Raw genomic sequence first — 18,232 nt, 5'->3', positions numbered from 1 at the left:
TTCCATTATACGATCTATAAGAATAAATTCACCTCAGGAAACTAGGAGATAGGGATGGTTTTTCAATTAAATTTTTTTTTGTTTTTAGAATAATTTAAATAGATTTTTAGATCTTCAAAGCGTATGCAATGTTGTCTGACATATCCTGCTAAAAACTCTAAATTACTTTGTCCTTTAATATTTACTGTTTATTTTATCATAGGCATCTTATCAGATTTAGAATTTTAAAGATCACAGTGACATAATCTTTACAATAATTGAACTTCCAAACACTATGTGAAAACCACATATTCTAAAATATTATCAATACGGTAGGTTTGACAGAGTTCTTTATTATTTCTGTACTTGATTTTATACCTTTCTACAGTTGTAGTAATATGTGTTCTGATACAATGCTTGGAGTTAAGGTAATTTCCTCAAACCAAAAAAGAAAATGAAGATAAAATGAGCTTTCAAACTGCAGATTATCAACCAACTAATTCTTGCTAGGGGTACAGGCCTTGGTTGATGTCCACATAGTAAATCAAACTCAAGTTAGTTGAGTTTTCTTTCTTTAGTTAAATTTCACTTACTATTTGATGAGAATTTAAGTTCGAACCTATCACTTGAGTTTTCATTTTTTTTGGGGGGGTGGGGGGGTCATTGGGGATGAGTTTTAATTTTTTTACAACCAGATGCCACTCTCCGAAATGATGCAATCTTTAAACTTTGGTGATCTAGAATTAGTCATCTGCCATCCTGTCACTGATATTACAATTTGATTTGTTAGTAGTAGTAAACCATCTGTTGAAGTCCCTTTTACTTTTTTGTGGAATCAACAGTGCTAAACAATCGTACCGTAACCATCTTTCTTTTTTGACCTTTTGTACACGTAACTTTTCTTTTTAGAGTATCATACTTAACTCAGGGCCCTTCATTCCAATGAACCATGATTATTTTTCTACTTTGAAAGCCTACATTATTGCCAAATTGGTCAGATGGAGGCCCTGAAAGTTAGTTCCTTCATTATTTCCAAATCTCTGCAACATCCAATATCCAACATCCAGTATCAGAAGATCCAAACTTTCCCTGACTTTCTCCACCTAAGTTATGGAATCAGAGATAAAATCTGGACACTAAAAGAGTGCCTATGGATATAGATGGTAGTGCAGATGCTGCTGCACTTGCTGTTGAGCCACTTTTCAGGAAGACGAGTAGAATTACATATGCATGTATATATACATGGGACATTTTCTTATTTTAAGGTTACAAGCACATGATGATCTTTCAAATTCAACATATAATGTTATGTGGAACTTTTATTTTAATGTAAGGTTTCATTGACTACAAAGACTTTCTACTCTATTAACACTAATAGGTCAAAACAAGCAGAGGGTCAGAAATTTGTGGAGGAAAGAAAATGATTAAAAAACATATACAGGCATCATTGACCAGAGCAATTAGTAGGTAAGAAAACCAAGGTAAAGATACAAGTTAAACCAATAGGGAAGAGATATGGGGATATATGTACATGTATAACTGATTCACTTTGTTACAAAGCAGAAACTAACACACCATTGTAAAGCAATTATACTCCAATAAAAACGTTAAAAAAAAAAAAAAAGATACAAGTTAATCAGTATTTGACACTAGCATTCAGAACCCTAATCTGATATTGCAGCAAAGTTTTGATTCAGAGGAGGACTTTAATACTGTCAACTGAAGGTAGATTCTGATATTTTTTGCCTTATGCACATATACTATGAGAAATGCCTATTTTATGACCATTTATTAGCGGTATGACATAGAGCAAATTATTTAACCTGTGAGCCTCAGTTTGTCTGTTTAAAAAGGCAATAAAAATACCAGCTTCATAGCAATATTGTAAGGATTTGAGATAATGTATGTAAAGTACTTACCAAGGGGATTATCATAGGACGTACTCAAAAAAGGCAGTTACTATTATTAGGGAAATATAATAATATCAGAATAAAGATGCTCTGCATAGGATAGGCCTTTCTATTAGTGCTTACTCAGTTCTGTAGGCAAAATACTGGAGCAATACTAAAATATTACTATAATTTTAAAAAAGCAGCACTCTGGAGGGTAAAGTTTACAAATCATGTAATTTGAGGAATGACTGACACAAAGTAGGAATATTAAGCTTAGATGAAAAAGACAAAGTAGCCAAAAGAGTTTTCTTCATTTATGTAAAGGGCAGCAACTCTTAAATTTACTGATGAGAATATAAAACCAGAGGTAAAAAAATTATGCCCTGTAGGCCAAATCCAGTCTACCATCTGTTCTGTAAGTACAGTTTTATTAGACAGCCACACTCATCTGATTCATATTTTCTATGGCTACTTCTGAGCCACAACTGCAGAGCTGAGTAGTTGCAACAGAGAGCGTATATAGCCTGCTACTATAAACTGAATGTTTGTTGTGCCCCCCAAAATTCATATGTTGAAACCTGTATTTGCTATGGCTTTCAGCACAACTAGAGTTTCCTTGTATAACAGTCACAATGTTTTGCTATCTACATCTATAACAAAATAATCCACGCTCCACTGTATGTTAAAGTGTGAGATGTGAAGTCCACTTTTCTCTTGTTTTGACATGATAGATATACACTGTTATTAAAAATATATATTAGGTTGGGCAATACAGGTGGTATGTGAAACACTGTCCAGTTACTGCATTGTACCGAGCAGCAATGTGAAGATGACAAACGTTCTCTGTCACAAGTACTCAACTCAGCTACTATAATGCAACAGCAGCCACTGGCAATACGTAAGGGAATGAGCATGGCTATGTTCCTACAGAACTATTTATGGACACTGAAATCTAAATTTCATATAAGGCTTACATGTCATACATTATTTTTCTTTCGATTACTTTCAACCATTTAAAAACATAAAAACAATCCTTAGCTCGAGGCCCTACAAAGACAGGTGTTTATAGTTTGCTAATCTTTGCGCTAGAGAAAAGAAGTAGGACCTCTGAAAATCAGTTGCAGGAAAGTAAAATGAAGGTTAATATAAGAGAACATTCCTAATATTTTACTGGTATTTAAAATGAGGTAGTACACACATTTCACAGAAAATAATGAACCCAATTTGTATGGCCATCTGTTAGAAATAATTAAGAAAAGGATTTCTGAATTGAGATGATGGGATCTAAAGTTTCTCCAGATACCATTTTTAAAAATAATTCTTACCTACATTTTATCCCAGTCTCAACTCTAGGTTAATGTTAGTAGTTGCTACACAACAGAGACAGAGAGAGGGAAAAGCGGGGAGGGTAAGGGGAGGGAAAGAACAAATAAATAATGCATAATGGGTGTGATTTATGTGAGAAAAACTCTGCAAAGCCAATCAGCCAACCCATACTCAAAGAAAATGCCTAGGCCCAACATAAGAAGATTGGCAAATAAATGTACATGGATATGTTTTAAACAAAATTTTAAGTACGTGTTCATCTTTTTTTTTTTTAAAGGATTACTGCCTTTTTAGATTAACTGACCAACTGCTATTCCAATCACATAGAGGGTTTCCACTGCACACATTTAAAATTAGCATCACACATTTTAAGTTTTTACCTCATAAAGTGTGTTGTACGTGGTGACAGTCACAGTGTTTGTATGCAGCATCAGCCTCTCTCCAAGAAGAGTAAAAAGACTGTGGGTATGCATAATTTCAACTTTTCTCCTGGAGAAACAGGGGCAAAAAATAATTCATACTAGGAAACACACTGGATTTTCTAATCACATGATGTTAGGATAAACAGTAAAATCTATAAGCAGATACAGAATTACATAAGTAATGTTTACTAACTTCCATCTATTAAATGACAGTTTATAGCATAGCTGTCTTCTAAAATACCAAGACTACTATTTAAACACTTCTCAGAATGTCCGCACAAACTAAAACATTAAGTATACAAATTATAAAACATTGTATAAATGTTGACAGCTATAATTTTCAAATTTCTAATAGCTATTTAGGAGTTATTTTCTTAGGTTAAATTATTAGTTTCCCTTAACACAGAGACAACAGAATTTTCAAATCCTTTCTGTCCAAAGTCTATGAAATAATCTATGTAAAACTTTAATAACAAAAATTTATAAGTATGGTTAAAACTGAATAGAAAGCAAAATAATTCGACAGAAGTAAAGGGAACTCATTACTGCCTGTATCTGTGGCTCATTTAACTGTTGGCCCATTTAACTGCTCCCCTACCAAATCCATACTTAGAATAGAAAGCTCTATTAAAGTCCTCCTGGAACACTTAGCTCTAGCCCAGGGAATTACTACATGCCTTTCATTCATGTCACTTTCTTAGAAGTCAAGATCTGGAACTTCTTGGCCCCCAACGCTCAGTATTTCATTTCTTACCTTGATTTTCTATTGTTCCCTGTGTGGATTTGGCAACTATAACACAAACTGACTAGGTAATCACCAAACGTTTGTTCCTTTCTTCCTGAGCCCACAGCTATACTGTAATTCCAGCCTCTCTTACAGCTATGTGTACCACTCAGTTCTAGCCAATGGAATCCAAGAAGAAAAGCTGTGGATCATTTCTAGGCCTGGGCTACAGAAAACACACTCATGTACTCTTCCATGCTCTTCCTCAAGGCAGCAACACAGGAGCCTTATGATGAAGACACAGAGGTACCAGATGAAAGAAGCAGCCTGGGTGTCTAAAGCACAGCTTGAAGAACATCAACTGCTGAGGATACCCATTTGGATTTTAAGTGAATAAGAAAGAAACTACGAGTTTGGTAAGTTACTAAAACTTCACTGTTTGTTACAGGAGCTATTGCTACCTTAATTAATGCACAAATCAAATAATGAACCATTTATCTGGGCACCACTCACCTGGAAATCCTCTCTTCTAACATCAGCCTTCAAGCTGCACACTGCACAACAAAAGAGGCAGGACAGCTATTTCCCCGCACCCAATCCTCCTCAGCCCAGAGAAGGAAACAGCAATTACCTAAATCCAAAAGGAAGCTAGGGCAAGTGTCTAATGGCTGTGTTTGTAAAACACTTAAGTAAGACTGGAAAAAGTCAAATGGTCATTAAAAAACATAATAATAACAGGACAGATGGATATTTTGAGATTATGAAGGGGAAGGCTTTAGTCTCTTCCAACTCAAGCCACACCTAAGGAAAGGAAGCCTGACACTTTCATTTGCTCCCAATCAAGAAAAACAAATGTCAAAAAAAAAAAAAAAAGAAAGAAAAACAAATGTCAATGTATATCTCTTGATATATCTCTTTGATACAGGGAGCTGGTAAAAGTCATTTAAATTAGGCTATCTGGAATATAGAGTAATTTCTTCACTGGGACACCATAATTTCAACTACTAAAGAAATTCACGCTCTCTTGCCTATCTCCTCCAAAGTAAATGTTTACAGAGCAGCTTAATTCTACCTCTTAGGGGGACTTGAAGAATACTGCACATACCAGGAAAAAGATGAGTCAGCTTCCTCTTGCAGTTTTCTTTGAAACAATGCTCACCAATAAATGCTGTCTCACAGCAATCAAGAGATAGCCAAAAGTGGCATCCATCATTTCAGGCATAAAGTGGGCATGCTGGCCCCGTACATCACATGATTTTGTTTCCCAGAGGACGTCTAATGAAAGACCCAGCTCTATGTATTCAGTTCAGAAAGGCTTCACTAGGGTATATATTCGAGAAACTAACAACTTGAACCTGTTTAACTTTAAGACCTAAATAGACTTCAGACTTTAGTGCCTAGCTGCTTTACCTTTTAAATTTTATAGGATTTCTGCCCACTTGGATTGAGTGCAACCTATTTTTTTAAAAGAGTAACCTTTTAATCTCATACAAATTACACATTTATTAGCTTACTAAACATTCCATTAAAAACACAACCTAGGCTTGAGGTGCGGGTCCCGGGAAGGGGGGGTAACTGCCCGGGGCTCGCACGTGGAGGGAGCGGGCAGAACGCTCCCCAAAGCCGGAGGAGACTGCAGGGACTGGGTGAGGGGCCGGAAAGGGGGTGAGAGGTGGAAAAAAACAAAACAAAACAAAACACATCCTAATTTCCTTCTTCACAAAACAAGTATTTTGGGGGGGATGATCAAAAAATACTTCTTGTAACAAATTCAGAGAATATGTTGGAACAGGACAAAGAAAAAAAAGAAAACCCATAATTCTATAACCCAGAGATAATCATTATAAATATCAGTTGATGTTCTTTCAGACTAATTACATTGCACATAAGTATATGATAGATAGATATAGATGATATCAATACAATGGAAATAATTCTACATAAGATAATTTGTAGCTTGTCACCGGTAAAACAACAACATATTGTGTCTTAAAATTTCAGTTATTAAATATAGTTTATAACTAGAATGTAGCATAATTTATCCATTCACTACTGTTGGCCATTTATGTTTTCAAATTTTTTTCTACCATAAACAAAACTTTGCCCTTTTACATAAATCCTTCGGCATATCCGTGGTCATTTCCTTAGGATAAATTCTTGTAATGAAAATTATACGGTTAAAACTTTTAAGTTTAATTTTATTTTATGAGACTTTGAAGTTTATGACCTCCAAAAATATGTACATTCATACTCCAACATCAAGGTACAAATTACCAGCAGTTTCACCAATCCTATGTATTATAATAATAATAAAACAGTCAAATGCAAAGATTAGGGCTTGGGGAGAAAAGATGAGAGAGGAAACATGGTTTGGGGTAAGACTGTCCAATTCATAAATTAAACAGTTTTTTGCTGCTAATTATTGAATAATTCACATTTTAATAATGTTCCTCATATCTAAACATACATACATTAGCATGTGTACCTGGGGTTGCTATTCACCTCTTTTTTTAGCTCATTCCTTAGTATAAGGTCTACTAGACTTATCACAATACACACTCATTATATTTATTTTTTAATCTTTCACTGACTTTTTTTTACTTGTTTGTTCGCCTGAGTTAGCTTTACAACAATTTTTGAACATTTTTAAAGAAAACTTGGAATTTTTATCAAAACTGCATTAGGTTTATAAGTTCAGTTCATTACAAATCTATCTTTATCTAATTGAGTCTTTCAATTAAGCTACGTGCTATAGCTCTTCCTTACTGCAGCTATTAAATTTTTTCATGATTTTCAGGAAATACATTAAAATATTATTTACATTTTCAATTTCCTTTCTAATAAACTGAAAGTAAGATCATTTTAGGCTACTATTCTATACATTATTCTATAGTTAAGAATCATTAGTTGTTCAAATAATGGACACTATTATACTTTTCAAACTCCTTTAATCTATCAGGAGAATTGTAAAATTTTTTGAGGTTTTAACCTAAATTTCTTCAGCCTTTTACTTTGAGGTTAAGAATGGATAAGCTATAGGAACTCAATAGTACATGCATCTGTCAGTGTTTATGAGAAATTGTATCAAAACACAACTATGAATTAAAGGACCATAGCATGGTTCTGTTGAAATATCAGATAGTGATTACTAGTGAAGCAAAACAGAATTATGTTCTGTGCACCTGTACTTTTACCTTGTTTATTAGTGATCTTACTCTTCCCACCTTTTATTTGATGGAAGAAGTAATATGTATATGTATAGAGAACCAAAAAAATAAGTATTTAAAAATATTTGTAGCAAAATGATGTTATTACCAAGGACTAGAAGTGAATATCTTGTATGTTGTCATAACATATTTTCTTATAATTACTATAATCTGGCCTATAATTCTGAAGGCCCTTCTTCATTCCCAAATTTTTTCATTTTATATTAACGAGATATGAAAAAGTTTTATCCATTTTATTGATTCCTTCAATAAAATCACTCTTGTAGTCAGTGATCCCTTCAACAGTTTTTGTTTTATTTTCTTTCTTGATGCTAGTCTTCATCTTTATTAATTTGTACTTCCTAGCTTACTCTGTTGTCCTTTAATCAATGCTGTAATATGAGTATACATTCCTATCATGATCTTTATTCTTCAATATTGGAAGTATTTACTTCTGAGTATGTTTTTGCTATGATGCATAGATAATTTTAAAGAACTTATTTTCATTTTATTATCTTCTCTTCACTAGCAGGTTTTTGGGAACATTTCTTAATTTCTAAATTGTTGAAATTTTTTTGCTCAACTTTTTTTTAATTTCTAATTTTATTACCTTACGGTCAGAAAATGGTGCCAGTAAAATCTCTACTGTGTCCACATTGTTTACTTTATGGTCAAGGACATGATTTTTTATTTTAGTAAATATCCTATAGCCATAAAGTATATTTTCAAAGCATATAAGATTGAACATATATCTACTGAGTCAAGTTTTATGAATATATACTCAATTTCTCTATATCTTTATATGTTATCTATTCAATTGTCCCCATTCTGAAGGAGAAATACTGTCTAGACTACTGTATCTTATCAATTACTTATAGCATCTCTAATGGTTTGCCTTACATATCTGAATGCAATATTTGATGCTTTGAGGCTTATGACCATAACATCATCTACTTAAACTGTGCCTTTCATCAATGTATAATGTCTTTTAATTTTTTGTTTTGAACTTTTAACTTCAAGTTCAACTGATTCTATTTTGTGCTTTCAGATCACATCTGATTTCTATAATGCCAACGAAGTTCTGAATTCTTTTTCTGTTAGGGACCTTTCCTTACCCATTTATTTTTTTAAGATCTGATTTATTAAAAAGAAAGGAAATCATATAATAAATACTCATGTAGCCACCATTACTACAACTTAAGAAATAAAGTATTAAAATAAGCACTTCTGGGTACCTGTCCATGAGCCCATCCTTTTCACTATGTTTTGGGGTAAATGATATCATGAATTTGCATTTATATAGCCATGCATGTCTTTATACTTTTATTAGATATGTACCTATTCCTAAACTATTTATTATTTTATTTTTTCATATTTTTGAAGTTTAGATAAATTATATCACTACTATACATCCTTTCTACAACTTGCTTTATTGCTTCGTATTAGGTTTATGAAAGTTAACTTCTGTTAATTCATTTTCAAAGCTGAATATATCCAATTGTATGAATATACCTAAATTCATTTCTGTTATCCTACTGATATTCTTTTACGTCGTTTCCAACTTTTCATTATTACCAATGATGTTACATTGAGCATTTGTGCACATACATGAGTGTCTCTATGTCACAGAGACAATTAATAATTAGTCATAGAGTAGCTTCATCTTTTTGAAAATAGTCAAATTGTTCCCCAATGTGATTGTAACAATTATACAACTCCACCAGTGATCTGAAAGTCTCTTATGCATATCCTTGCCAACACCTGATACTGTCAAAAATTTTAAAGCTTATCACCCTAGTGGGTATTAAAGGTAACTTTTAAATTTTGTACTTTTGATTGCTACCGAAGTCGAGTATCTTTCCATATGCTTATTAGCCAAATCAAGTTTGCTCTTCAGTGAACTGTTTATATTCTTCATGCTCCTAATGGTTTTTCTTTTTCTTATTAGTTTGCATGATTTTTCATAGGGTCAGGATACAAACCCACTGTATTACAAATAAACTGCAAATATCATCGTTCACTTTGTGGCTCGTCTTTTCACTTTTTTATGGTTTTAAAACATGTTATATTTTAATGATCACATTTATCAACTTTTCCCTAGATGATTCATGTATGTTTACTTACTAGTTTACAAACCCTTCCTTAATCCAAGGTGATAACACTATTATCCTACATTTGCTAAGAGTTTTAAATTTTGCTTTTCAAGTTTTTATTAGCTTTATTGAGGTATAATATACACACCATAAAATTCACAAATTTTATAAGTGTACAAGCCAGTGCTTTCTTAAAGACCTTATAGAGTCATGCAATCATCACTACTATCCAGTTTTAGAACATTTTCATGACTCTAAAAAGTTCCCTTGTGCCCATCTGTAGGCAATCCCCACTTCCATCACTAGCCCCATGTGACCACCAACCTGCATTCTGGATATTTCATATAAATGGAATCATATAATATATAGTCTTTTGCATCTGGCTTCTTTCATTTAGCATGTTTTTAGGAACTCATTCATGTCATAGTATGCATCAGTAATTCATTTCCTTTCAATTGTGCAATAGTATTCCGTCATATGGGCATATGATATTTCATTTATTTATTCACCAACTGGTGGAATTTTGGATAGTCTCCAGTTTTTGCCTATTATGAATAACGGCACCAAGAACATTCATGCACAAGTCTAGATGTGAACATATGATGTCATCTTTCCTGGGCAGACACCTAAATATAGAAATATCTGGTTGTATGATAAGTGCTACATTTTTTAAGAAATTAGAAAACCCTCTTGGAACGCGGCTGGAGAACTTTACATTCCCATCAGCAATGCATTAGGATTCAATAAGTTGTTATGTGTTGTGGTTTTGCTTTTATTCAAATCAAATTATTTTCTATCTTTCTTTGTGATTTCTTTTTAGATCCAGGAGTTATTTAGAAGTGTGCTATTTACTCTATCTAGCAATTTCTCAAATCTCTTTTTTGTTGTTGATTTCTAATTTAATTTTGCTGTAGTCAAAGAACGTATTTTGTTTGACCTCAATTCTTTTAGATTTACTGAAACTTGTTTTATGTACTACAGCCCAACCTATACTATATTCTGGAGAATGTTGCAAATGAAGCTTGAAAACAATTCTGCTGTCTTTAGGTAGAGTGTCCTATAAATGTCATTGTATTATTCAACATGATGATGAACAGGAGTGGTGAAAACAGCCTTTGATAATTGTTAGTTATGCAAAGGATTATTTCTAACATTTCACCACTAAATAGGTCTGTGTTAAGTTTTGGGTAGATATATGTTATCAGGTAAAATAAATCATTTTATATTCATGGTTTCCTAAGAATTTTTATGATGAATGTGTAATTAATTTTAGAAAAAAATTTTTGTACCCATTATTACGATTATATAGCTATTCTGTAATTTGTTAATAAGTAGACCATATTAAAAGATATCCTAATGTTAAAGTACTCTTACGTTCAGCATAACATTTAGAATCTAGAGGAAAAAAAGACAAAACATGTTTCCTCATTTATTATAATATTTAGAGCTGTAAGTTGCCTCCAATACCACTTAGGCCAACTCTCAAAAGTATAAATATGCAAACATTTTAATATCTTTTGATTCTAAGCATTTTATTATCTGTACAACGATGTCATGTTATGGTTATTTAAAATATGTATATCCCCATTTTCTTAGTTCGATTTTTATCACTGGTTTCTTGTTTAATCACACTGTGGGTGAGAAGTCATCTATATGATAATAATTTATTTAAATTTATGGAGTCAATTTTTATGGCCTCATTTGAATAGTTTTGTCTGTTCTTCAGGAGAATGTATATGCTAATCAAGCCAATGGATTTTTTTGGTTCAAATTTATACTTTGTTTGTGATGGCTCTTTTAAAAAGAATATGTTAAAACCTCTAAACTATTTTGATTTATCTTTCAAATCTAGTCAGTTTTGCTTTCTATACCTCATCTATGCTGTTAAGCATATATAAATATGACATTGTTTTACCTTCCTGGTGAACTATACCTTTTTCATTACATGATGCCCCTCTTTAGCTTCATTAAATTTTTTCCCTTAAAGTTTAGTTTGGTCTATTTAAATATTGGTCTGACAGCTTTTATTATTCAGTTCTAAAAATACGTAATACTTTTACCTGGGTAAAAAATAATGATGACATAAAAAGATACAGAGAGGTTTCAAACCCAACTCATACCCTTTCCTCCTCATTCACACTGCCCCAATAACAAGTAAACTTTGTTTTAGTTTCTTATTTCCCTATCAGCTTCTCCCCCAACACATGCTTTTAAACAGATTTTATTTTTTAGAGTAGTTTTAGGTGCACAGCAAAATCGAGCAGAAAGTACAAAGATTACCCATATTCCCCTGGGTGGCCCCATGTATGCCATGTATGTATGGCCTCTCCCCACTATCAACACCCTCCAACAGAGAGGTAAATTTGTTACAACTGCCTATCAGCTCCACTCCTCCCGAGTTTTATTGAGATGTAATTGACATATAACAACATAGCATTAGTTTAAGGTGTACAACATAATGCTTTCATACATGTATATACTGCAAAATAATTACCACAAGTTTAGCTAAGCCATCACCTTACATAGTTGCAAGGTTTTTTTTTGTGATGAAAACGTTTAAGATCTATTCTCTTAGCAGCTCTTAAATACCATACAATACAGTATTGTTAACTATAGTCACCATGCTGTACACTTCAGCCCCAGATCTCATTTATCTTACAACTGGAAGCTTGTACCATTTGACCACATCCACTCATTTCTCCCAGTCTCTACCCTGCAGATTATGGGAAACCCCCAACTGTTCTCTGTTTCTATGAGTTAGGTTTCTACAGATGCCACACATAAGTGAGATGATATAGTATTTGTCTTTGTCTGATTTATTTCATTTAGTATAGAGCCCTCAAGGTCCATCTAAGTTGTGGCATATGACAGGAATGCCTTCTTTGGATATTATTCCATTTTATATACAGAAACAGAGAAAACTACGATCTAAGTGTCTACATTTTCTTTATCCATTCGTCTGTCAATGAACAATTAGGTTGTTTCCATGTCCTGGCTATTTGTAAATAAAGCTGTAATGAACATGGGGGTACAGAAATCTCTTTGAGATAGTGATTTCAATTCCTTCGGATATAGTCCCAGAAGTGACAGTGTTGGATTATATGGTAGTTCTATCTTTAATTTTTTGAGGAATCTCCATAGTGTTTTCCATAGTGGGTGTACCAATTTATATTCATACCAACAGTGCACATGGATTCCCTTTTCTTTACATCCTCACTGTTATCTCTTTTCTTTTTGATAACAGCCAATCTAACAGGTGTGAGGTGATATCTCATTGTGGCTTAGACTTGCATTAGTTATGCTGAGCATGTGTTCATGTACCTGTTGTATGTCTTCCTTGGAAAAATGTCTATTCAGATCCTCTGTCCATTTTTTAATTGGATTGCTTGTTTGCTACTAAGTTGTATGAAGTCTTTATATATTTTATATATTGATAGCTTATCAGAGAAATGATTTGCAAATATTTTCTCCCATTTAGTAGGTTGCTTTTTCATATTGTTGAGTTTCCTTTGCTGTGCAGAAACTTTTTAGATTGATACAATCACTCGTTTATTTTTGCTTTTGTTGTTAAATCCAAAATATCATTGCCAAGACTGATGTCAAGGAGCTTACCCCCTATGTTTTCCGGTGCTATGTTCAAGTCTTTAATCCATTTTGAGTTAATTTTTATCTAATATGTAAGCTAGAGTTCCAGTTTCCTTCTTTTGCATGTGGCTGTCCAGTTTTCCCAACATCATTTATTGAAGAGATTATTCTTCCTCACTGTATATCTTGGCTCCTTTGTCATAAAGTATTGGCCATATGTGTGTGGGTGTACTTCTGGGCTATTTTATTCCATTGATTTATATGTCTGTTTTTATGCTAAGACCACACCGCTTTGAATACTGTAAATCTGGATTATAATCTAAAATCAGGAAGTGTGATGTCTCCAGCTTTGTTCTTTCTCAAGATTGCTTTGGCTATTCAGGGTCTTTTGTGGTTCCATACAAATTTTAGAATTATTTGTTCTATTTCTGTGAAAAATGCCGTTGGCATTTTGACAGCAATTGCATTAAATATGTAGATCACTTTGGATAGTATGGACATTTTAACAATATCGATTCTTCCAATCCATGAGCATGTATATCTTTCCATTTGTTTGTGTCTTCTTCATTTTTCTTCATCAATGTCTTACAGTTTTCAGTATAAAGATCTTTCAACCTCCTTGGTTAAATTTATTCCTAGGTATTGATATTTTATTCTATGAAATCTTTCATTCTTTCTCTATATCCTTAAACTTCTTTCCTATTTATCATCTTTGTCTCTTGGTGATTCTTTTACATAATGTCTTCATTTCTTCTAGTTCACCAATTCTTTATTAATTTCTGTATAAACTGTTTAACATGCCCACGGAGCTGTTAATTTTAGTTAGTGCCTTTTCATTTCCAGAAGTTACTTCTGATTATTTGTTTAAAAGCTGAATGGTTAGTTTCAATATGATCTTGTTTCTTAAGAATTATAACTTCTATTATGTTTGATCTTCATTTTTGGCATATGAGAATTTCCCTTACTTTTGTGTACCCAGTTACATCTGAAAGGAATTTTGCTATATTTTACCCAACATTTCTAAGTTCTTAGTGGTACAAAGTGTTTCAGGATATCTTGTTTTACCCATCGTTTTTCTTCTCCAATTATTCTTATTAGTCACATGTTAAGTCTCCTATGCCTTTATATAGTTTCTCATTTTATGTTTTTTGTCCATGCTTTGAGATCTTCCAGTTCACTAATTTGGGTGAATAGGGAAAAATAATGATATAAAGAGGCAGAATGTCACCTTTGGTGCTCTACTTGAATCTCAGATGCACTTTTTAAAGGTAAAATTCAAAGGTTCCATGATAGCTTCCACACTAGTTCTATTTCACTGGGTACATAATTTGATGATTCTCTCTTATCTCCTGTCTCTGGTTGCTATGCCCCTTCAACTGAGTTGTTGTCTTCCATTTTCACACTGTTGCACTTAGATCTCCCTGCTATGAATTTTAAATGATGAGATCCCTGCAGGTGTTGTAAGGCAAAGATCCCTCTAAGCACACTGATCTGTAGTACAAAACTTAGCATGCTGTAAGTCCTGAAGCCAGCATCCTAGCACTCCAATATCCTTACACTCCCACAAGTTCAAGGACAGGGAAAATTCATCCCATCAATTCAGGTACCTCTTGGCATTCTGGTGGTAACTTAAATAGAAGCCAGTGTTAATATTCCTTGGAAGACAGAGACGGAGGAGAGGAGAGAGAATGGGAGGCAGAGATATCTGAGATCAAAACATCTCTTAAAATTTGCTGCTTTTTAGTCTTTACCTTAGGCTGCTAACATGGTTCTTCAGCTGTTTGTCATTCCCATGGGAGAGAAAAATCCCTCACGAGTTGCCATTTTTCTCTACTGGTACCCCAACAGAACATCAAGACTCATTTGTACACACAAGAGCCAACATTTTGGCAGAAGAGAGCCAAATAGCTTGGAGTTGAGAGTAGATGAGGAGGAAGCTTTCTTTTTGAACTGCTGTATCCCCATAATCCGCACCACTACTTTTTACTAACAGACAACTGGCTCTGCCAGATAAACTGGACTAATTTCAGCTAGTCCAAAAAAGAAAGACGCTATCAGGTTAAACAACTGTCAACATGTAACAGGCCTGTAACAAACAACTAATAGCATGTTGATTCATTTAACTACCAACAGTGCCTTTTAAATTTATTTATTTATTTATTTATTTATTTTTGGCTGCATTGCGTCTTCGTTGGTGCACGTGGGTTTTCTCTAATTGCGGCAAGCGGGGGCTACTCTTCATTGCTGTGTGCGGGCTTCTCATTGTGGTCGCTTCTCTTGTTGCGGAGCACGGGCTCTAGGTATGCAGGGTTCAGCAGTTGTGGCACGTGGGCTCAGTAGTTGTGGCTCACGGATTCTAGAGTGCAGGCTCAGTAGTTGTGGCACACGGGCTTAGTTGCTCCACCGCATGTGGGATCTTCCCAGACCAGGGCTCGAACCCGTGTCCCCTGCACTGGCAGGCAGATTCTTAACCACTGCGCCACCAGGGAAGCCCAACAGTGCCTTTTAGAGTGTGATTATCTTGGGGAATTCATCCAGAAGTTACATTGTTCGAAGTTAAGACATTAAACAAACATACTTGGTTGAGAAATTTTTATTTCCACAGTAAACATTAAATAGTATGTGCTTTAAAATTTTTAGAAGCTAAAATTATTATAGCTTTAGTATGGTATAGCATTGGGCATTTTGATCATCTGTTTGAACCATTTGTTAGAATTCTGTCCTGCAAATAACTGTAATTAAGCCACCTCCATGAAGGAACAGTTTGGCTTTCTATTCAAGCATATATCAAAGGTAGGGTTTCTCAACTTTGTATGTCTTTTTATTTCGGAAAATTTTAAGACTTACAGAAAAGTTGAAAAGATAGTACAGAGAGTTCCCATATATAATTCACCCAGCTTCCCCATATGTTAACATCTTACCTAATCATGGTACATATGTCAAAACTAAGAATCAACATAAGTACAATATTATTAATTAAGCTACAGACTTTATTTAGATTTCACCATGACCTTTTTTTTCTGTTCAGGATCCAATCCAGAATACCACTTTACATTTAGACTTCTCTGGTTTGTAGCAGTTTTCCATCCCTTGTTTTTCATGCCTTTAACAGTTTTGAAGAGTATTGGTTAAGTATTTTGTAGACTGTCTCTCAATTTGGGGGTGTATGATGCTTTCTCATGATTAGACTGAGGTTATTTATGTTTTAGAAGAATATCACAGAGATGAAGTGCCCTTCTCATCATATTACATCAGGGAATACATGATATCAACATGACATATGACTGGTGATGTTAACCTTATTCAATAGTGAAAAACAGTCAGGTTTTGCTATTCTTTGGAAGTTAGCCAGTAAGTCCATCCCTCACTCAAGGAGAGGGGACTTAAGTTCCATCTTCAGGAGGTGGGAATAGCTGCATATATTATTTAGAACAGACTTCTCAATATTTGTGATAGATGTCAAGCCTATCTCCAGTTCAGTTGACAATTAAAGTATATGGATTATCTCCCAACCTGTATCCTAGGTACTTACAGAAATTATAAACTCAGTGATAGAAGAGACTACCCCACCCAGACTTCAGATTAGCTTCATCCATGAACCCAATTCAGATTTGCTATCAAACGACTCCTCCATACACAAATGACATGCTGACTTTGGGTGATATCTTATGTTTCAACAGTTCTAAAGATGATTCTCTTAGGTTTTTTTTTTTTTTTTCCAACAGAATAAAACATTTATTGCCTTCTGAAATGAAATGAAGCCTGTGAGTTGGCTGCAATTCTGGAGGGCTTTCCTGGGCTCAAGGCATCCTCTCATTCCAGGACTCAGGCTAAAGCAGCAGCCTTTCCTTTCCATGGTTGTTCTCATGGAAGAAGACAAGAATGAAAGAGGCCAAAGTAAAGGAAGTGAGCACATTCAAAGTTTCTGCTCACAAGTGGCAAATATAGTGTTTGTCCACATTCTAGAGACCCACTCCAGTCCTGTGTCCAGCATGTCAGTGGGGGAGCCTGGGAAACACTTCAAGTCAGGTGGCAAGGGCTGTTGACGTATGATCTCCATCACTTATTGTGTGGGAGGGAGCAGGTGGTGAGCGTGAATGGGAGCTAGGGCAGGACCACACGTGCAGACTCCTCTTTCAAGGAACTGGACATTTAAAGAAGTGGAGATGGTGGGACTTCCCCAGCGGTCCAGTGGTTAAGACTTCGCCTTCCAATGCAGCAGGGTGCGGGTTCAACCCCTGGTCGGGGAGATAAGATCCCACATGCCTTGCAGCCAAAAAAACCAAAACATAAAACAGAAGCAATATTGTAACAAATTCAATAAAGACTTTAAAAATGGTCCACATCAGAAAAAAATAAAGAAGTGGAGACGTGGTTAGTTGTGAGGGTGAACCGTAGATCAAGTTTGAAGTTTTTTAATGGAGGAAACTTTTCTGCATAGAAGTTGGAGAAGACACAGAGAGAATATGATAAAACAACTTAATTCTTTTAGCCTACATTCTTTGAGAAGTTACTTGGTGTGGCCATTTTACATTTGTCATCTTATCGGTCTTCAACAGCTTCATGAGGCAGGTACTATTATTATTTTTGTTTTACCAACGAGGAGAGTAAGGCCGATATTATATAACTTGCTTAGTCACAGAGTTAGTGGAGTTGTACTTCACCCTAGTAGATGGACTGTAGTCTTTCCTTATTACTTATTTACTATATAAAGATGGTAGAAACATGTTCTTCTCCCCTTCTCCCGCCACATCCACGAAATCCAATATGCATGTAGATGGTACTCTGCATGTCCTGGGGTAGATGGCAAATGTCTGAGATCATTGAAAGGCACAGGGTGAGCTCATCCTGCTCACATTGACATTTTGCCCTCCTAACTGACCCCAGGTGTGCTAAAAGTGTTGGGTAGCTTCACAGTGAATGCACTGGGCTTTTGGTAAGGCTTTCTGCATCGCTGCTAGATGTGGTCAAAGCAGCCAGAACTCCTGGCGACTGCATCCAGATG

General features: G+C 34.6%; 1 protein-coding gene across 8 annotated transcripts in view; it reads right to left on the bottom strand.

The window, feature by feature from the left end:
- Positions 1 to 18,232, bottom strand: part of NBEA (neurobeachin) — a 612,623-nt gene that overhangs the window by 443,677 nt on the left and 150,714 nt on the right. For all 8 annotated transcript variants that reach the window (XM_059902450.1, XM_059902451.1, XM_059902453.1 and 5 more), the window contains one exon: positions 3,578 to 3,686. In XM_059902450.1, the coding sequence (XP_059758433.1) occupies positions 3,578 to 3,686 (109 nt within the window). The remainder of the gene's footprint in view (positions 1 to 3,577; positions 3,687 to 18,232) is intronic.

Source organism: Balaenoptera ricei, chromosome 18, assembly GCF_028023285.1.
Source record: "Balaenoptera ricei isolate mBalRic1 chromosome 18, mBalRic1.hap2, whole genome shotgun sequence".
NCBI classification, from domain to species: Eukaryota; Metazoa; Chordata; class Mammalia; order Artiodactyla; family Balaenopteridae; genus Balaenoptera; species Balaenoptera ricei.
The sequence above is the reverse complement of the archived record's forward strand: the minus strand, read 5'-3'. Positions and strand labels throughout refer to the sequence as shown.